Source organism: Paroedura picta, chromosome 9, assembly GCF_049243985.1.
Source record: "Paroedura picta isolate Pp20150507F chromosome 9, Ppicta_v3.0, whole genome shotgun sequence".
Lineage (NCBI taxonomy): Eukaryota > Metazoa > Chordata > Lepidosauria > Squamata > Gekkonidae > Paroedura > Paroedura picta.
In genome coordinates this window covers 31,511,363-31,533,411 of record NC_135377.1, presented here as the reverse complement: position 1 = coordinate 31,533,411, position 22,049 = coordinate 31,511,363, and the positions used below count along the sequence as shown (strand labels likewise).

Below are 22,049 nucleotides of genomic sequence, written 5' to 3'. Positions count from 1 at the left end.
GGGATTATCTCCTTGCAAATGATGATGTGAGGCAGCTTGTCTCTGTTGAATGGACCTGTTAATGAGTGCTTGAGTGAGTTTGCTAACCTGGGAACCCACAGTGAAAGGGGGAGATTATGTGATGTCAGGAGTGGGCCTGTATCTCTTTGGGTCTCCAGTGTTGAACAGGAATGTTCCAGGGTGCAGCTCTTCAAAAGCAATGGAACACTTCAGAATTCCATCAGATTTATACTTTGTGGAGAATTCAGGGCAGAACTGGAGGAGATGGGAACAAAGGTTGAAATTCTACTTCTTAGTCACCAAAAAAGGAGTCTTGAGGATTACAAAAGTATAGCCTTGCTTCACTGCATAGGACACAAAGCCCTTGAAGCTTACAATAATTAGCAAGATGTGTTTGCAGACCCTAACTGCAAGACCCCATCAGAGGTTTCAACAGATTGTGAAGACCTGGTAGGTTGCAAAGGGTTTAAGCACCCTTTCTTGGCTGCTCCTCCTTCACAAGCCCCCCTCTGGTCTCTAGCTCCCCAACCTCATCTCCTTCCTTTCATCTTCCCTCTCAGTCTTCAAAAACTATCATTCCTCCTCCTTGGCCTTCAGCTCTTTTCCCCTTCTGTCAGACCCTAACTGCCTGTCTTGCCTTCCTTATGGAATGGGAAGGCGACTAAGCCGCTTTGAGCCTCCTTCGGGTAGGGAAAAGCGGCATATAAGAACCAGCTCTTCTTCTTCTCCCCCTCTTCAGTGTTTCTCCTCCTATGACTCCTCCCCCCAAGGTCTTATGTTGTGTTCAGCCCTTCTTCTTCTGATGCCCAGCTGGCTGTTCTCCCTGCTGGGTCAACTCATAGACATGGTTATACTCAGCTGCCTGAGTGCCAGGGCAGGGCAGGTGGTTTCAGCTGGCTGCTCACTGCAGCAAAGGTGGCTGTGGGGCAGGCTGTGTGCTCTGTGAGTTCCTGTTCTACTCTGAGACCCAGGTGGTCAAGGTGGGGGCTGAGGTGAGTGGTGTTTCTTTCTGGTCTCTCTTGCTGATTACAGAACTCCCGATGAGCTCCCAGCACTTGATTACTTCCCCCACCACCACCACACTGAAGGTATACAAACAAAGAGCTAACATTTTAGGAGCTAACAGTGCCTTGCCTTTGAGAAAGTGGGATCAAGGCTCTCAGACTGTTAAAACCTTGAGTGGGAAACTGATTCACTTATGGAACATCTGCACACCTAACTATTGCCACAGGGGTTTGCAAAGTTGGGCACCACCTTAGTCTAGCAAGGTTATTTCATCAGCAAATACAAAATCTAATTGCTATCAAGCAGCCAAGTGGGGTCTGATTACTTTCACTGACCTACTTGCTTCAGATATGGGTGAAGTTTTCCACTTGGTCAGCTATTTTGTCCACTCCGCCTGGATGCACTCACCTTTTATTACTTTTCTGGGAAACCCCTATCCCAAATTGGCCAGAGCCAGGAAAGCCATAGATTCTGGCCTCACTTTGAATTCATGGATTTTGCCATTATTTATTCTGATATTCTTTTGTGCTAGTTCTTATTGTAGCAGCCAAAACTATGCAGTCTAATGCTCACCTCTTGTTTTGGAACTAGCAAACCTTCTTAGTATTTCCTGGGACCTTTAGAAGTTCTGCCTAAAGTCTCCTACTCTCAGGCAAGTGTGCCAGTTTTCCAAACCAGCCAGAGTGTGAAAGTAGAATGAGGACTTCCCCTGACGCTGAGTTTAATTCTACCAAATTAGTTGTAGTTCTGTGCAAGCATCCTGAACCTAAATTAGAACATCCGCACATATCTAAGGATACTTAGGAAAAGGAGCACAGGTGGTCATGCTTGGAGTAACCCACCTACTCACCCACACACTCCCCCCCCCACATTTATATTAGTTTTAATTTTCATGTGATAGTGGATGGGAGACTTGGAGTATGTGATTGTTCATATGTAAAACATTTTGTGTGAAATCTGGCAACTTATGTTATGGTTAATAGAAGGTGCTGCCCTTTGATGGGGACATAATTGAAAAAGGAGTAAATTTTGCTAGACATTAGAGCTATTACCCAGAAACCTCTCTGATGGCGCTCTGAACATGGGAGAGTGATTTTGGCATGCTGATTCTGGCTTCTTCTATATGTCACTGAGCCAGTCTTTTTGTATGTTTTTGTTACTTTTACCATACACATCCCACTACTGTTCCCGTCTGGTAGTCTCATATAACTGGAATGGGGCTACAGCATTACAAGATGGTTTTTGTGGTTATGAGAGCTTCAGCTGCAACTACACATATGTTCCCTAGCACAGCGGTAGCAAGCTTCTGTTTACAAATGTCTGCCAAAATTTTCTCGCATGGAAAGTAACTCCCATTCTTCTCAGTGTAGAACAGTGTAAATATGGACTAGTCATTTTAATTGGAAAATAATCAAACAGATTTCAAATGCCTCAAGAAGACAGTCTGTTTTAGAAAACAACCCCCCCCCAAAAACCCAATTCACGTCATTAAAAACAAAAGTGGAGCCCAACCTGCCTGCTATTAATGATTTCACCAGTCAAAAATCTTGTCAGGAGACTGAATATGAAGAAAGACTGCAGTCTGTGAAGAAATCTAATATTTTCCTACTATTTTGACTGGCAGGAGGGGAAGGCTGTCTTATATCTTATCCTGTATCTGGTGGCCACAGTTTTCAGTCAGTGCTGCTGACCTCCATGACGTAGTTGTGTACATGCTGATTACAGGTGCTGAATTCAGTCCTGGTTACTTTTCATATTCCTCACAAAAGTAGCTTTTTGAATAATACATCTTTTTAAAGAAATTGTGAAAACATATTTGGTCTGTAGGTGGCAGCAACAACACCCCCTTAAAGCAGGGCTGGCCCAACTGTCGCTCATGGAATACAATTCCCATGCAGGGGCACATGGTAATTGCAGTTCATGGACATCTGGAGTGCTGCAGTTTGGCCACTAAAGACAGAAGTCATAACAAAACTGTGTTTAATAGTTCCCTCAGATGTAGTGAGGGAATTGCTGTGGAGCATTTACAAAACAGAGACTGCAGATCAGTTACACAATTCTAAGCGCAGGTTTATGTACTTCAGTCCCGACAAATCAATGGGTCTGAAACATCCATAACTGTACAGGGGACTGCAACTACTTAGGACGCACCAACAATTCTCTGTTTCTTCAGGAAAGCAAACAAGTGTCAACTAACACCTTGTGACACTTCTGAAATTGAGTTAGTGATGTTGTGGACACATTTAGGGTGGCTGTACCCCAAATCCCTTTTTTTTTTTTTTTGCTGATACTTTCATTCAAAGTTTTACTCAAAATGTATTGAAGATTATTTTCTTTGAGTGGAAGTTAAATTGAGGTGTGAAAAAAGAAAGAAAAACGCTATTTTATTCATGGTAAATGTATAAATACTGGGAAGTATCCCAATACATTTTTATTAGAATAAAGTGGGGTTGAAGAGAAATCAAAAATTTTCAAATAAAGTTTCAAATAAAAAGTTTACCCAAACTAAAAAAAAAACAAAACACCTGAGTCACTCAGTTAAAGTTGTGACAATCCACCTAGCTGGGAGATTATTAATTCTATCACGTGATCTACTGATGACTGCTGTTCAGTTTACACAGTGTCCCACACCCTTTCGTATTTTTTTCTCTTCTAGTTAGAAACTACCAAGGAGTGCAACTATTCAAAACGTTCAGAGTTCCTGTCTGTAGACCATGGGTTTTCTGTCGAACTTTTTTTGTGTGTTTGACAAGTTTTAAGGTAAGTCCTTTTTGTGATAGAATTGTGTGTGCTGCCAGTGGCCGACAGATATAAATAATATTATTTAGACTTCCTGATCAGTCTTCGAGCAGAAATCCACGTATCAGTGTGCCCAGCACTCTGACCTTTACAAGTAGATATGTTCCGTTGATCTCAATGGAAAGGGCAGCTGAAGAGTAGTGAAAATTACCATAAGTTGATTAATTTAGATTGGCCTGAATATTAATTACGTTTCTCTGTCTTGTGTTAGTTTCTCTAGATCATTTAAGAATATTCAGGCTGCTGTAGGGAGTAAACAGAGAGTGTATTTCTTTATGCTGGTTCTTGGCCAATAGTTACTGTTCTGAAAAAATACCGTAGAGAGACTTAAAAATCCATAGACACTGGAAGTATCTTCATACTGATACTGAAAGATATTTTCTGTGCTGCCTTCATTTGTTATGCTTATGTAATCTTATGCTAGGTGGAAATAATGCATATTCAGTTTCAAAATGGCTGTCTTCCACTTGCTGTACACACACTCTCCTTCTCTCTCTCCAAGAGTGATTCAAAGGTGGTTTGTGTGGGGGAATTTTCTATATGGCTATTGGCACTAAGTGCTACCAGAAGTGTATGTGGGTGAACCCTAGGAAAGAAATTTCATCTAGAAAGTGTTTCAAGGTTGAATAAGAAAATGGTGGCAAATCTTTTGGGGGCAAGTGTGCCCCAAAGCCGGTCCAGAGTATGAGACAGTACTGTTGTAATATGCAGAAGAATCTTAGTGCAGGCTTGGTTGTGATTTTGTCTCCAGTCTGCTAGCAGAGCACAAAGTGAGCCACTTCACTAGTTTACAAATTGCCCCCTCCCAGCCATTCCTTGTTGTGCAACCATTTATTGTTATTCATTGATGATTTAGCTATTTACACCCCATATTTCTTCCCCAGTTTACTATATTGTTCTCCGCTCCTCCATTCTGTCCTCACCACAGCCCTGGGAAGTACCCTCTTATGTATATACTAGGAATAAAGCCCATTGTAGTGTGAATACAATGGGCGCTAGGAGGCAGCGCGGCGTTAAGTGGGGTGCTGGCAGGGGTCTGTGGAAGCGGCCCTGTATCAGCAGGGCGAAGTAAGCGAGGGGTCCCGGGGGAAGAGCAAGGAAGAGGAGAGGCAAGGCAGGGAAAGGGAGGATAGCGTCGAGGGCAGCGTGAGGCATACCTGAGGGAGCGGCGATCTCGGTGTGCGGGTAGCGGCTCGGCGGCGTCCTCATCGTGGTGTCGGGCGGCAGTAGGACGGGTGAAGGGAGGCCCTGGCATGTTGGGCTGGCTCGTAGTCGTCGTCCTCATGGCGGCAGCCATTTTGGTGCGTGTGCGGCTGCCCGTCTTCTCCCTTGTCGTCTGCGTGGCCATGGTGGCATCCGGGCCGCAGTGGGGGTGACGAAGTGTCGGAGGAGGGGAAGCGGGTAAGGGTGGCGAGTGGGGGGGCGTGGGCGCGTTGGTGGCGGCCAAGCTCGGGGACAGGTGGGGAAGCGAGGAGGTGCAAGTGGGGTGGGGGGAAGTGTGGGCGCGGCAGCAGTGGTGGGAGGACATCGGGGATCGAGGTGGTGGGCAGGGAGGGGCGGCTGGGGCACGGGGGGAAGTGTGGGCACGACAGCAGCGGTGGGAGGACGTCGGGGATCGGGGTGGTGGGCAGGGAGGGGCGGCCAGGGCACGGAGGGAAAGTGTGGGCATAGTGGCAGGGATGGCAGGACATCGGGGAGGGGACGTCCGGGGTGGCAGTGGGAAGGGTGGGTTCGTCGCAGGGCGGGCAGGCGGAGGACGCTGGCGGGTGGTTGGCGGGGAAGGGCATTCGGTCGGTGGAGGGGAAGCCATGTCCCCAAAGGCAAGCAAAGTGGGGCGAGGATCCTCCCTGGCAGGCATCCGTGCAGGATGGCTGCTGAGGAGGAGTGGAGCATGTGGCACGGCAGCTGGGAGATGGGCTTCGCGCGCCTCTCAATTGGACACTTGGCCCTGGAGTGCCACTCGGAGGAGCGAATCAGGAGCCGCCTCGCGGCTCCTGATTCGCTCCTCCGAGTTTTTATCCCGGACAGAGCCCGCCCTAACTCCTCCCCACCAGCCCTTACTTTTTTATTTAGTCCGCGGCGCCCGCGGCGCCGCAGGACATTTAAAGATGTGTGCGTGTACGTGTGTGCGTGTATGTATGTACAGACTTTTATTCCACCCTTTCTCAAAAAGAGACATGTCACATTACAATACAAGCATTTAAAACATTTTAAAATTACACAACAAATATTACTTTTAATAGCGTTTTTAGGGGAAGGGGGTCCACCTAACGCAACCCTCACTGAGAATAGCCTAGTGGCTACAGATCGGAGGGAGTGTCCACTTTACATAGCTTTCACTGAGGAGTATAACCTGGTGGCTACAGGTGGAGTAGTCAGCAGCTAGCTATTACTGTAGGCCTCAGCCTTAGGCCTGCCAAAACCACTCTGTTTTATAGGCCCTGTGGAACTGTCTAAGGTCCTGCAGAGCCCTGTTATCTTGTGGCAAGCCAGGGCTGAGAAAGCTCTGGTTCTGGTTAAGGTCAGTTTGACCTCCCTAGGGCCAGGTATCCTAAGTAGATTCTGATCACTAGTTCTCAGCTACCTCTGGGGGACATGGTTAAACTGAAAGAATGACTGACTGAAGGTCATCTTCTCATATGTCCACTTTGTGTGTATGTTAAGTTCTGTCAAGTTGCTTCCAGCTTATACTCCTAAAGACCTCCAAAACATCCTATCATTAACAGCCTTTCTCAGGGTTTGCAGAATGAGGCCCTTGGCTTCCTTGATTGAGTTTACTTTGGTCCATGGTATGGTAGCAAATTTCCCGTAAGCCAGATTGAGAGCCATTTTGGTGTAGTGGTTAGGAGTCTGGACTTCTAATCTGGTGAGCTGGGTTTGATTCCGCACTCCCCTACATGCAACCAGCTGGTTGACTTTGGGCTCACCACAGCATCGATAAAGCTGTTCTGAGCAGTAATTTCAGGGCTCTCTCAGACCCATTATGCACGGGGGGAATAACGCACATTCAGGGTGGAATGGCGGCTACTAAAATCACGGATAACGCACGGTGCCAGTTGCAACCGGCTGCAGCTTCGGTGCATGCTGCCGAAAAAGCTGCGTTAGCGAAACGCGGAAGAAAGTGCAGCTTCCGGGTGACCGGGGCGCAACCAGAAGCGGTGCCCAGATCGCCGCATGCATAATGGGTTACTCTGGGTTTTGCCGCCGTTGCGCCCCGTCCCATGCATAACCGGTGTTGGGGTGTCTTCCTCCTCTGCATTTTCCATGTGACCCGAAATTGCCGGTTCGGCGGCCGTGCATAATGGGCCTCAGTCTCACTTACCTCACAGGGTGTCTGTTGTGGGGAGAGGAAAGGGAAAGTGATTGTAAGCTGCTTTGAGACTCCTTTGGGTAGAAAAAAAGAAACATATAAGAACCAATGCTGCTGCTGCTGCTTCTTCTTCTTCATCTTTCTTCTTCTTTCTTCTTCTTCTTAATTGAACTAGCTATATGTTTCTAATATTTGCAAAATTATACAGGATGTACATGGTCATATAAGCAATGAAGGACTATGTTTTTCTGAATTAACGTCTTTCAAAAATCCCATTAATTATTCTCCCTTCCCTCCCCCCCCCCCCCCCCAGGAACCATCAGGATGAATGAACTCTGCTGAAGTTTATGTGGAATACCTATGGATACTTCTCAAAATGAATTATTAGTAATGGACAGGATTAATAAAAAACTCAGGCACCAATAAGTTTGGCTTTATTTGCTACTCCAAGAAATAGAAGCCACCATTTCTTCTACAGACAGAGAACTATGTTATTACTAAGTATCAAGTTATGTCAAGAGACATCATAATTTCCTTACGATCTGCAATTAAATCCTCATGAATACAAGACAATGAGATTTACTAAGGAAAACTTTGCTATGCTGATTCTTGGAATTGTGACTTATATCGCTGACATTGGAGCGGATATTTGGGTAGCAAGGAACTATTTCTGCAAGGAAATGTATCTCTGGTGTTCCTTAACATGGCTCATAGTGCTTCTTTCATCATTTGTCATCCAGTTTTTCAGTTATACTTGGTTTAAAGAAGACAATGATGTGAAACTGGGTTGGATTTGTCTATTACATTCCTTTCATGGTGGAATACTTACAAGGTAAGAACCAAATGTTCAGCCTAAAGCCAAAAGGAGATGTAGCATCTTATAAACTAACAGATTTGTTGAAACATGAAGAATTGCCTAAATAAATTTAGGCACTAGAATTGCCTAAATAAATATTTGAATAAATCTTTGTTGGTCTTAAAGGTGCCACTGGACTCTGATTTTGTTTTGTTGTTCTTCTTCAAACCAACACGGCTACCCACTTGAATCCACTATAATTTGTAACACAGAATAGAATGTATTATAACGAACTAATAGATTTTAATGGGGTGGGTATAGTGATTCAGCCTCAATAGTAATTGGTTGACAAATCCTGTTTACATTGAGGTATAAGGCACATGAAAGGGACATGTGCTCAGTCTATTGTGGCATGGATCTAGGAGATGCTTCTTGTTGTTTCCTGCTTTGTCAACACCAGATGTGAACCAATGCCAACCTTAAATTGGCACTTTCTTCATTATGTTGCTAGCAAGCAGTTGCTTGACTGACTTGGTTAGAGAATCAGCCTTGGAAACAACAATTTGGAAGAGGAAAGAGGAGTTGCTCAAGGAGCCAACAGACCTAGCTAATCTAGAAAGAAGAGATGGGGATGGCTTGGTCCAGAGGAACGTGACAAACAGAGGTCAGTGGCAGGAGTCTGGGGTGGAAAGGAAAGCTCAGAAAGAGAATGGATAGCAAGAAGTGGTATATGTGTCCAGGACCTTTTCCACACCGAGAATTCCCCCCACATTACTGCTCGTCTGGTGGTACAGAAAATTCCTGGTTCTGCTCAATGTTGATGCTGGGCTGGGGCCATCCCAGGCGTGGCCTGACTCAGACCCTCCATTGCCCTGCAGCATGGGAATGCAGATAAATCTGCATTCCCTTTTTGACCCTGGGACCTATTTAGAGGCAGGGGAAAAGTTGGGCCATCAAGGCCTGGCTCGGCCCCTGATTACAGCATCCCAGAAGGGACAAAAATGTCTCATGTGGAGCTGCCTGAGGCATTTTTTTTCCCGTCTAGGAATGTGGTATTGTATCCCCACGCAACACCGCATTTCTAAATGAAAAAAACAGCCCCCCTACCCCCAGCACGGCGGAATCTCACTGTGCAAACTTCTGTGCAGGAGCACAAATCCATGGTGGACAAGATGCCACTGGCAAAATGCTCCCCTATCTATGAGCAGGAAGAGGTGGGGTGATGTGCCCTGGTATAAACACCTGGTGGCAGCCCAGTGCGCTGGCCTGGGTGCAGAAGACGTCCAGGAGACATGGAAGTGAAGGGGGGTGGTTGAGAACAATGATTTAAATTATTCTCCAGTTTTCTGGCTGTAAATCTCTGTTTTACATGGATTTAATTAAGAATGAGCCTCTTGTGGCGCAGAGTGGTAAGGCAGCGATATGCTGTCTGAAAGCTCTGCCCATGAGGTTGGGAGTTTGATCCCAGCAGCCGGCTCAAGGTCGACTCAGCCTTCCATCCTTCCGAGGTCGGTAAAATGAGTACCCAGCTTGCTGGGGGGTAAATGGTAATGACTGGGGAAGGCACTGGCAACCCCCCCCCCCCGTATTGAGTCTGCCATGAAAACGCTAGAGGGCGTCACCCCAAGGGTCAGACATGACTCGGTGCTTGCACAGGGGATAACTTTACCTTTGCCTAATTAAGAATGTTTATTGCCTGTTTCCAGACACGTTAGGTGTGATGTGTTTGTGCTGCTAGGTCTTCAGCCTACTTTTCTGCCTCAGTCTTTTTCAGTTGCTCCTTGCTATGTCAGAGGACAGATGGACTATTCCATTAGGCTATTCCACAGTGACTAAAGAATCAAATTCTTAAAGGTGCACGATCTCATTCTGGGCTGATACATGACAATCTTAAATTTGTGTGTAAATGCATCTGTTTTAGGATTAGACAAAAAAAAAAGAAAGAAAAAGAAAAAGAAAAAAAAGAGCAGCACTAGGCAAAGTAGAGCTTAATCAATACTGAAAGACTCGAAAACAAACTCTTTTTAAAATGATTCTTGGATTTCTTTGTAATATGAACAGAGTTTGTACTTCCATTTTTGTCAAATAATACTGTTTAGCATTAAGTAAAAACAATTCAAAATTATTTAGAGATGTGAAAGTTGACAAAGTAGCATACGTGGAAATCGCATACAGAGCTAGCAGTTATTTTTTTCTTTGTAGGGCTTGAGAACTTGTATGTTTTCAGTGTTTGTCAGACAGTCTTCTCACAGTCTTTTCAGCCAAAAGGACTATTATATAAGTTTAAGCTTCTTCTGTTCCAGGCTGTGGCAATTGGGAGTACTAAAGTCTCTTGCAATTAAGAAGAAGAAGAAGAGCTGGTTCTTATATGCCGCTTTCCCCTACCCGAAGGAGGCTCAAAGCAGCTTATAGTCGCCTTCCTATTCCTCTCCCCACAACAGACACCCTGTGAGGTGGGTGAGGCTGAGAGAACCCTGATATCACTGCCCAGTCAGAACAGTTTTATCCGTGTCATTCTAAGAAGACAACTATGAAACAATCCCTGCACAATCACTGTTTATATATTTTTGATGTGGAGAAGTGGTGATTGGGGTAGTCAACCTGTGGTCCTCCAGATGTTCATGGACTACAATTTCCATGAGCCCTTGTCAGCAAATGCTGGCAATATCAGATAATGCAAGCACAGGACTGGAAAAAAAACCCTGAAGGGATAGTTTCCCCTTCCTCTATATAGAAATTCCACTGCATTTTCCAAAATCTCTTTCTCCAGAGTTCTGTAAGCTTTCAGTGGCTTGAGTAGGGACATTTCCCATCCTCCACTTTCTTTCCTTTGATTGACCTACAACAGCTCTCAACATTGGAATATATTTAGTCCTCATCAGACTGTTTTTAAAAAGTTGTCTTTATTTTATTTGATCAATTCACAATGGCAACTTTTGCAGCATACCTGGAGAGCTCCCCAAGTATACCGAGACTCCTTACCTTACCAGTTGGTGGCCTGGTTTTGATGCTATTGTGATTGTTGTGGAAGTAGCAATTTAATAGTTAGAACATGGTGAGGCTACTGTCATGCATTGTCAAGAATCAAATCCCTAAAATGTCCTGATCAAACTGGGCTTTCACCCAATTCTGATGGTTGAATGACCTTGGGATCGTCACAGTCCTGATAGAGCCGTTCTCACAGAGCAGTCCTGACAGAACTCTCTCAGCACCACCTACCTCACAGGATGTCTGTTGGGGGGAGAGGAAGGGAAGGTGATTGCAAGCTGCTTTGAGACTCCTTTGGGTCATGAAAAGCGGGGCATAAAAACCAACCCTTCCAATTAGTTTTCTTCAAAATATTATGAAATTAAATCTTTAAAATAATTTTTGATACTATGACTAAGGAGCCTTGTTATGAATTTAGGGCCTGGTATGTAAAGTGATTCATTTGAAATGTGGTGTTGGAGGAAGGTGTCATGGATACCATGGGCTGCCAAAAAGACAAAGAAGTAGGCTGCGGATGAAATCAAGCCTGAACATTGCCTACAAGGTAAAATGACTAAGCTGAGGCTTTTGTATTTTGGTCACATTATAAGAAGACGAGAGAGTCACTGGAAAAGACAATAATGCTTTGCAAGATCCGGGCAAGGCTGGGGCAGTTTGGTGTAGTGGTTAGGAGTGCAGACTTCTAATCTGGTGAGCTGGGTTTGATTCCCTGCTTCTCACTATGTGCAGCCAGCTGGGTGACCTTGGGCTCACCACAGCACTGAGAAAGCTGTTCTGACTGAGCTGTAATATCAGGGCTCTCTCAGCCTCACTCACCCCACAGGGTGTCTGTTGTGGGGAGAGGAAAGGGAAGGTGACTGTAAGATGTTTTGATACTCCTTTGGGTAGAGAAAAGCAGCATATAAGAACCAACTCTTCTTTTTCTTCTTTATGATAGGATGTTTTGGAGGTTATTAAATCATAGGGTTGCCATAAAGTGGAAGTCACTTAACATACTCCCCACCCCCACTCCCCGCAACAATGCTGTTGTCCAACTTCTTATTTCCATAGGGTTCCTGCCTCCTGGTTGGGAAATTCCCTCAGTGGGGTATAATGCCACAGAGTCCGCCCTCCAAATTATCCATTTTCTCCAGGAGAACCGAGATCCATAGTCTGTAGATCAGTTGTACTTCCAGGAGGTCTCCAGGCACCACCTGGAGATTGGCAGTCTTAGACAGGGCTTTGGGATCCGAATGATCTGGGAAAGTAGTGATGCTTGCTACTGAAGCTGCTCAGCCTAGCAAGGGGTGGTCCAGTGATATCACTATAGACACGTTCACCATTGCTCTGATCTCAATGGCCCAGGTGTGCCTGATCTTGTCAGAGTTGACCTTGTTAGCATTTGGATGAGAGACTGTCAAGAAAATCCAGGGTTGCTAGACAGGGGTGGGTAATCTCAAACCACTTCTGTTTGTCTACTGGCATTACATCACTGTTTTATCAAATAAGGTCTGTTGAGCTGAGGGAAAGGGTGGAAACTTTTGTCACCAAGGGAAAGATTTCCCCCAGGACCTGGAAAGGCTGCAGGCTGGAGGCTCCCAGGCAGGGAATTCACCGGTGGGGGCAGCTCTCACACATCAGAAATCTGCAGCCTCTGAGCCTCAGAGGGGAGTGGAAGGAGGAGGGGTGGTCAGGGGTGGGGGATGGAAAGTGATTGGCTGGCTGCTGGACAGACAGGCAAGCTGGTTGGAGGAGGAGGCACTCAGGGGCAGGACAGCTGCCCTGAGTGAGTGTTAAGCCATGTGACATGCTCCTCCTCCAAGGCCTTACCAGAAATATATTATGTGGAACAGATAAGTAAAAATAAATCGTGCTTCTACATCTTTAGCAGCCCTGGCTCTTGGAATCCATCCTTTATCTGGATGCAAGAGAATTCATTCATTCATTCATTCATTCAGAAGTGCCTACCGTCCCTCCAGAACCTGCTTAAGGCAGTTCACAGCCAAAACAATAAAACAAGACCAAGGAGCCAATTTAAACAAGCTAAGCCAATTAAAAAAAATACAAAACAGGTCAGGCCATAGAAAAGTTCAAAACTGGTTGTCAGCAGGTCCCATTTCCCCCCTTCTTGTCTCCTCTCCCCCCAATAAAATTCGTTTCCTACTCTACATTCTTTATTATAACCAACACATCTCAGTGGAGTTCAAGACAAACCCTTAATGGTCAAATTGAGGGAGTTTATAAAGTCAGGTGGGACCCTAAAGAGAACAGGCCAGACCTGCTCCAAGGAAACCAAGGCAGTTGTAAAGGAAATCACAGTGGTAGAAAGAGGGAAGCTCTGAATGCATTAAAAGCAGGCACATCTCACTGGGAGGACTGAGGAAGAGGTGAACCATTATAGTTAACTGTTTAAAGAACACATGACTACACACAAAGTGGATTTTTTGGGGGGAGTTCAAAGCATTTCCCCATTCATTCCCAAAAGTTCATTGATTAAAGTTATTTAAAAGTTAATGTATTTAAGTGAATGTCACTACAAAGTCAATAAGGAAGCCTTACTGAAATACATGTGGCTGTCAAGAAGTGAAAGCGAAATTTCTCCCTAGGTAATCCAGTAAGCACCTTGCTTTGTGAGAATCCTTGCCAGAAGTCCAAAGGTCATCTCACACCTGATCAAACTTCCCAGCTGTGAACTTGGGAGGTTCTCTGTCCTGCAATAGATTTATTCCAACACAAAGCTTAGACAGCCACAGGACTAGGGTGTATGAATATGTCTGTGAGTTTGTAACAGATTGATTTACACCAATAGGTTTTATTGAAACTTACCGTGGACTAAACAGATGCTTAGGTCTTGGCTGCAGGGACCATCTGTTTTGTGTTTTTGATTGTTTTATAAGGTGAGAATACTACAGGGATATCGTCATTCTGAAAGATAAATATGTGTTGGCATAACACAAGCAAGCAGCTCGATCTGGAGAATATTGCTCTTGTTTTGGGTAATAAGCTAATAAGAGGCTACTATAGTTTCCCCCTGTATTGCAGGGATGATCAAAGGAACAGAGGTCTGGTCATAGGATTTAGTCTGCCACTTCACAGCTGTTGCTGCTTCTTCAAGAGCTGCAACAAGTTACTCCATGGAAGGAAGGAAAGGAAGTTAGTGGAAAATGGCATCACCACCAGATGTTTGATGGATTACTCCAAGCACTTGTAGCATTTAACCCAAGAATTGCACCTTGGTTTCCTTAGAATGTCTCAGAGTATACTGGGGCATAATTTTTGAATTGTATGTTGCTTTATTAGTGTTAAGGTAAAGGTAAAGGTATCCCCTGTGCAAGCACCGAGTCATGTCTGACCCTTGGGGTGACGCCCTCTAGCGTTTTCTTGGCAGACTCAATACGGGGTGGTTTGCCAGTGCCTTCCCCAGTCATTACCATTTACCCCCCAGCAAGCTGGGTACTCATTTTACCGACCTCGGAAGGATGGAAGGCTGAGTCAACCTTGAGCCGGCTGCTGGGATTGAACTCCCAACCCCATGGGCAAAGCTGTCAGACGGCTGCCTTACCACTCTGCGCCACAAGAGGCTCATATTATTATTATTAGTGTTACTGGTGGCATATTTTGATGGGCTAGCATTGGCCAAGAATTTTGTGCATAGCTGTCATGTTCCATGGCAAATCTTTCCGAAAAGGCAAATCAGAAACTTAGAACTTTTTTTCGGGTGAGTACAAATGGCTTCACAACACTTGTGTTCTGTTGAAGACAAAAGCATGCATAACTGTAGAGCAATTATAGAAGTAAAATACTACCTCCTTCTTTACACAACTCGGTTTCACACAAAACGGTTCTTATAATCAAATGGCAGTACAGTTTACAGCTCAAACCTCCAACAGCCACAACAGCTGAGCACACAGTAGGGTGCCAGATGACCCCAGAGTATGGGAATATAAGGGAAGGGGAATGAGCAGTTCCCCTAGGGAGTTCTAGGACTTTGGTCAAGACAATTAAGGCAGGAGCCGGTGGCTACATGACCATAGCAAGGTGCCCAAAAAGTCACAGACTAGCAACAGACTTCAACTTATTCCAGTCATTTTACCAGAACAATTTTATCAAATTATACCCACTAGAGAAGGATGGGTGCTTCTAAATCTCCCTGAGACACACTGACAAAATGATTTAGGAGGGAAGCAACAGAACAAAGTTTGAGTCCAAAAGCACTTCTACGACCAACAAAGTTTTAAAAAAAGATATACGCTTTTGTGTGCTTGCAGATTTCTAAAGACTGAACTTGACAAAATGAGAGATAGCCCTTTTCCAGTAGAGATAGCCCTGAAAATTAGAAGACGTGAAGGATTCTCAAAACAATGAAGGGGTGGCAAGATTGGTCCCAGGGACTATTGGGAAAATAACTATCATGACCAACTGGAAAGCAATGAAGCACATATGAGTTGGGGAACATGGCAGAACAAACAGGTGGAAGTTGTTTGTGTTTGTCACTGAAACTGTTGTTGCCACAGTCTGGCCATCAGACTTCTTCTCCCTTAATAATTTGTTGGCTTCCTACTTAAGCACACTTCTGTTTATCTGTACCTCATGAGAGAAAGGCTGATGCCTCTGTCCTTTCTCATCATTCACTCCTCAATGGAGTCATGCTATACACCTCAAAATGTTATTCATGTCGGAATATGCCAGATTCAACAGCTTATGACGAGTATCCTACGGGAGCAACAGAGATGTGCACTTAAGCATATTATATAGGAACTTTCTGGTATTTTTCAAATAATCTTCTCCTATGAATTGATTAGCTGAATTGATTAGCAGTCTTCTAGCTCCTTTGAGTGCATTTCTTCCTGATAGCCTAAAAGTGGCCCAGGCTAAGAGTCAACTAATTATACCCAATGTACCTTGTCTTGTATATAAACAAGATAGATTTCTAGAACATTCATCCAAGAGAAACATGTGTGTTCATTTTTTTCTTGAATGTATTAATTCAAGAACACACAAAGAAACAGATTATATGACTTCTTTTTCTTTCCCTTGATGAAGATTGAAATTAATGTTGTCATATTTCAGTTCAGTCACTAGCCCCAAACCCTTTGGGCTCCCCTTTTCACATTTTTGTCTGTGGCCCCCTTCAAATGTGCCAGGGCCCCACAGGGGGCCATATGGCCCCTGTTTAGAATGGCTGCTATAAGCAGCTGGTGCTCTGCCTCTCTTGCATATTTAAACTGCCAACAATTCAGAAGTTCCCACAGGAGGAATTTATATTTGTTGGGATATGCCACTGTAAGTGGAGCTTTAACAAATAAATTGAAAGGGTGCCTTCTCATTTGAGAAAGAGCAGAACATTGTGGTTTACAAAGACTGCTCAAGATGGCCTTTCTTCTATGTTTGCATTTTCTTATTTGTGAAACATTTCACATGAACAAAGTGTATACATTCATCTTTATACTTGTTTAAAAATTTCTGGTGCTCCAGTGTGGAACAGAAGGGATGCTTCATTTCTGAAAACAGATGTCTGAATCAACAGCCTGGATGTCATCTAATTTCATTCTGTTGAAGCTAATATAGCTATTCAAATATATAGGTTTGGCAAAAGCATATCAAGGCATATGACCTCCATTCTAGTTCCCTGCCAAAAGAATGTGCGATATGTTTTGATAGTGGGAATAAAATCTGTGACTTACAAGAGAAATATAAATATTTCAAGAAGGAAGATTTCATCATGATGCAATTAATTAATCAGCCATGAAATGCACAGAGAATTATTTTGCTAAGGTTTTTATTTTAAATTAAATTTCTTCCTAGGCTAAAAGACAAATAATTTAGAGAGAGGAGAGAATTCTGTTAGAACCATTAGCAAGTAATTATATTCTACGACAGGGGTAGTCAAACTGTGGCCCTCCAGATGTCCATGGACTACAATTCCCAGGAGCCCCTGCCAGCAAATGCTGGCAGGGGCTCCTGGGAATTGTAGTCCATGGACATCTGGAGGGCCGCAGTTTGACTACCCCTGCTGTAGGGTATGACTCCTCAGTGGTTTATGATGTATCTCAGAAAAATCATGTGTTGAGAATGGGTATCGCAAGGATCGTGGCGTTTCTTTTGCTAACTGCAGCAGATGTAACTCCATAAATGTACAAGTTATTTCTTTCTGCAGTTTTGAACAATTGAACAATCTTCCCTGAGTAGAAGGAGTTATATTCCTGGATTTTGGCCAGGTTATAGAATGGAAATGGTTGAACCCATAATACAGACTTAGATATGAAGGTGTGATTATAGAGCGTGCTGTGGTGGAAGAAGCATTATTCCAGATGGAATTTTGAATATCAACAACTCCTAAAGCAATCAATTAAAATATCTGTATTTAATTTTATGTATTAAGTTTAAATGATGAATTTTATGTTGTTCAGTTAAATAAGTTTAGGCTTGTGTTTTGTATGTTTCAATTTTTCATCCAAAGCACCACTCCCCAAATAGCTTGAATTCTGTCTCCCATGACTTTAAATGCCTGGAAACTTTACAGTTCAAGCAGGATAAACAGACAAGTTTTTGCAGAATGCTTAATCAATACTAATATGAGTTCCTGACAAAAGTACCAGGGGAGAGTTTGCTATAATTTGGGTGTGACTTTAGACAAGGTTCAGTCTTTGTTAGCCAATCAGAATGTGCTGACAAAGGATCTTATGGTAGAAGATTGTTCTTCTAAGACTATGGTTCTAGACCATCTAGGTATTTAAAGATAAGTTCTTAATTGTATCTGGAAACAAACAGGCAGCAAGTATAGATTCCTAAACAGAGGCAAGATGGATCAGCTCAACTAGCACCAGTTAATTGCCTGGGCACCCTAATCTCAACCATTTGAATATGAGGGATGCTTTTCAAAGTATACCTCATTAATCCAACATTAAAAATGTATGCTCTAAGACCTGTGAACATCTCTGCTGTCAAGTTGCCAGTAGTTTTTTTTGTGATGGGAAAAAGGAGGGGAGAATGCTAGTAAAAATAACAGAGAAACTGCAGCAAATGGGACAGCAATATTGTCCTATCTCATATTGCCATTTCATTTCACAAAGGAGAATGTAGAATTAGAATGAGTTACACAAATGGGCTTATAACAAAGTAGTGTATGTGTGGGAATAAGGTATTGAAAAGTTTTTAAAAAACAGGAATCCAAAGGAAGATTACTAAGGGGAAAAATTAGGTTTTTAAAAATGTGCATTGACATTTTCCTACAGCTTCAAAGAGGCATGTGGAAGTTTTGCCATTTGTGTTTGCATAGTTTTACAGGTGGGGCTAATGTACGTCAGAGAGTTTCAACACAGCCAAAGGACCAAATTAGACATTTCATAGTAGGTGCAACAATCTCCTGAAGTTTATTTTAATGAAAAGCAGCCATGCTTGCTGGAAGTTTGAATGACGGAGGCTGTGTCTGCACATTTTCTCCTGCATGTGGCAAAACAGTTGGAAGGAAGAATTTTGGATGACACCATAGCCAGAAGGGAAAAGGGTTAAGAAATCTGTTCAGACACACAGCCACCCATGGCTGCTTTTCATTTTAAATAGTTAATTTTCATTTTATTGCAACACATTTTAAATTCTTCAGAAGAAATGCTTTAAATTGTATGTCAGCGTATATATTTATTTCATATCCACCCACGCATTTTAAAACAGTGAGGGAGTTGTAAGATTGTTATCTGTCCTTAAGGTTTAATATTTAATGTGGTCAGGAATCTAAACAAAATGTGTCATCATATTTTTTCCCCCATTGTAGGTATTGGTTCGCACTGAAATGTGGTTACCAAGCTGCATTTAAACAGATCAGCTCAGATAATCAGTTGATAGATGACCTCTCCAACATTGTTAATAAAATAGCCATTGATGCAATGGCTGATATAAGTATGCTCCGACTATTTAAGACATTTCTGGAAAGCACACCCCAGCTTATTCTCCAGATCTACATCCTGATGACATCTAGCGATTCTGCCTTCAGTCAATGTAAGTCTGCTTTATAGCTAGAAGAGGACAGTTTGATCTACTGAGCGGTTCTTCCAGCAAAGAACTCACGTGATGTGCCGTATAAATCAACACATATTGTTCAGTGTAGTTCCTTCTGACTGGCATTGGCTGTAGGCTCTCTGGAAGAGAAAACATGTTTTGCTAGAGCAATCCTTTCAGCTTTAAAAGGACTGGTTTATAAATCTGCTAGTTGCTGTCATAGCATCTGAAATATTCTGCATGTGAAGCCAGTACTCTGCCCCTGGTCCCATAATTCCTCCTCTCAGATCATGTAGGTGCATCAGATCCCAGAAGTATCCCCAGTGGAGGGAGGTGTTTATCACTTTCCTGTCCACCAGCAATCCTATTCAAAGTATTAGTTGTCCCTTAGGAAAAAGCAAATATATGGTTGTTTCAGGCTTGTAGTGTGGCCTTGGCCCCTCAGCAGGTTGTAACGGATGGACTCCTGACTCCCAGAAACAGCTTCTGTGAACAAACATTATGGAGCACAAAGATTAAAGAGGGCAGCTTTCAGACTGGGAAGAAGTAATGAATCTCTACAATGTCAGTACATTGCGAGAGTCCCATTAGTGAAAATCTAGCTAGTTAATCCAGTATCCTGAATGCAGGTAGACGATTCAAGCCCCAAACTAGCTCCAGAATCCTGTCTCAAGTGCCAAATGTGAAAATGCCAGGAAAATGTTTCACAACATACACCCACATGACTGGGATCACTAAACAAAGCTCCCAGATATGTGGGCATGTTTATCAAACAGGCTTGAGTGCTGCCTGCCATTTATTAGAAATTAAACACTGTTCATGTAGTTGCTGGAATCAGGAGTGGTAAATGCCAAGGTTAATTTGTCTCAGACCTAGACCTTGCTTTGAAGGTATTCTGGAAATTATAAACAAGTTATGTAGATGGAAGTGTCCATGTCTAGCTAAATCTCTTTAAGGCAATGGCAGTTTGTACAGCTTGGTGTAGTGATTAAGAGCAGCAGCTTCTAATGCGGTGAGCTGGATTTGATTCCCTGCTCCTCCACACGCTAGGGGACCTTGGGCTAGTCACAGTCCTGTTAGAAACTGTTCTCACAGAGCAGTTTCTTTCAGAGCTCTCTCAGTCTCATCTACCTCACAGGGTGTCTATTGTGTGGAGAGGAAGAGAAGGCTACTCTGAGACTCCTTTGGGCAGTGAAAAGAAGGGCATAAAAACCAACTCTTTCTCGAGGCCTGAAGAATGTTTCAGGGATTTCTCAATGGTAACAAAGTTGTGGCGCAGGGTGGTAAGGCAGCAGAAATACTGTCTGAAGCTGTCGGTCCATGAGGTTGGGAGTTCAATCCCAACAGTCGGCTCAAGGTTGACTCAGCCTTCCATCCTTCCGAGGTTGATAAAATGAGTACCCAGCTTGCTGGGGGGTAAATGGTAATGACTGGGGAAGGGAATGGCAAACCACCCCGTATTGAGTCTGCCATGAAAACGCTGGAGGGCGTCACCCCAAGGGTCAGACATGACTCAGTGCTTGCACAGGGGATATCTTTACTTTTTAACATAGTTGAGAAAGGCTGCTATAAGGAGCACTGGAGGGGTTTACGCTATGAGTGAGCATTTAGGGGAAAGAGAGCTAAGGATACAGGCAAGAGACAGGCTAAAAAGAGGGATTATAACCATGGTAAGCAAGCACTAGACATGCAAAGGAGGTTTAGAGACTCGGAAATAGGTTTGGTAGATCTGAAGTTAAAATATGACAAGGTTGCTGTCCCTTTAAAAACCACATAGAAAGAGAGTTCCAGATATGCCTTCTATGTAGTACTTTTGCGAGCAATATTTAAAAATCTGCCAAGTTTTTCCCTGATCCAATTTTTGTATTTTCTATTTTTTTAGATATCTCCATTGTCGTGTCTTTCAGCAGTGTTACCTGTTCAACTGTAGACTACCAAATATCATTACGAAAATCCTTACCTGATAAAACTAAATTCACAAGGTTGTCTTCCAAAATAACGTATCTTTTGTATAAATTGTTCACTTTAACATCTTGGATACTGAGTATTGTGCTGGTCATGATACTGAGCACCAAAGGTGCCTTTGTTCTAATTGCATTGCTTTGGCTTGGGAGTATATGGTGGACACTGAAGCAGCACACTGAATTTTGTAAATCTACAACAGCAGAAGTTGCATATCGAACTATGGTGGGAATCATCCTTCTGTTTACCTTTTTCAATATAAAGGGAGAAAAAACAAAAGTGCCCCTTTCTGTTTATTATGGTATCCGAGTACTTACAACTTCAGCTATACTATGTGCTTGTATGTTCTGGAAGTCGTCATTTAATGGGACAAATAATCTGCTATATGTGATGTGGACAGTTGCTCTCACTTTAGTATTAGGCATTTGTTTTCTTCTTGTTTATTATAAGTTTTTTCATCCTAGTAATCAATGCACACAAGATGTAGTTGATGGACCAGAGCCTGAAAGAGAAGAAATGTGTAGAAGAAGCAAGTTCCTAATGCAATAAACTAATTTATATATTTCCTTTGCTCTGTAATTCATGCTTTTTAATATTAAGGCTTGATCACAGGACCATATTCTACATGATGTTTCTCCTGAAGATAGAATGTTTTGGACAGGTTGCATACGGCATCTACCTCACTGGGCTATCAAGGTCTTTATTGTTTTATCTGGTTCACATCACCTTTTCAGGATCTTAGGTAGTGGTTTTTCACATCACGATCTGATCTTTCTTAGTTATGTATTAATTAATCACCACTTGTCTATTTTTGTTTATTCTTATACCACAGTTCTTGATGCTAGGTTTGATCTCTGAATCCATAAAGACCTTGAGTTTTACACAGCTTTTTTTGGGAAATGCTGTCAAAATTCATGGAAGTGGCTCTTCAGTCACAATTTACAAGCAAATCTCCAGTTATGTTCTATCCTTTACTGTTACCATGTCTATTTGTGACGTGGCTGTTTTCTTTACCTTCCCTTCCTCACACTGATTAAATTTAGGGAATCTATTTTACCGGGATGGGTTTTAAAAACTTACAGGGTAAGTATAATCCCTCTCTATGAAATTGGTAATGATTGACCCAGTATTGTACATTTGATTAGAGAATAGGACTTGGTGAAATTGATAAGGCTTTCCCCTCACAATGGATAGTGAGATTTAAAACCAGAGAGA

General features: G+C 43.1%; 1 protein-coding gene across 2 annotated transcripts; it reads left to right on the top strand.

Moving 5' to 3' along the window:
* The first annotated feature begins 3,432 nt into the window (after positions 1-3,432).
* XKR9 (XK related 9) lies at positions 3,433-21,806 on the top strand. 2 transcript variants are annotated; one of them, XM_077352177.1, is made up of 4 exons: positions 3,433-3,765; positions 7,428-7,946; positions 18,649-18,872; positions 20,755-21,805. In XM_077352177.1, exons 2-4 carry the CDS (start codon positions 7,687-7,689, stop codon positions 21,381-21,383), a joined length of 1,113 nt encoding a protein of 370 aa, XP_077208292.1. In that variant the 5' UTR covers positions 3,433-3,765; positions 7,428-7,686; the 3' UTR covers positions 21,384-21,805. The 2 variants fall into 2 exon arrangements, with proteins under 2 accessions (XP_077208292.1, XP_077208293.1); XM_077352178.1 differs by lacking the exon at positions 3,433-3,765 and having other exon boundaries at positions 7,646-7,946; positions 20,755-21,806.
* Positions 21,807-22,049: the final 243 nt, after the last annotated feature.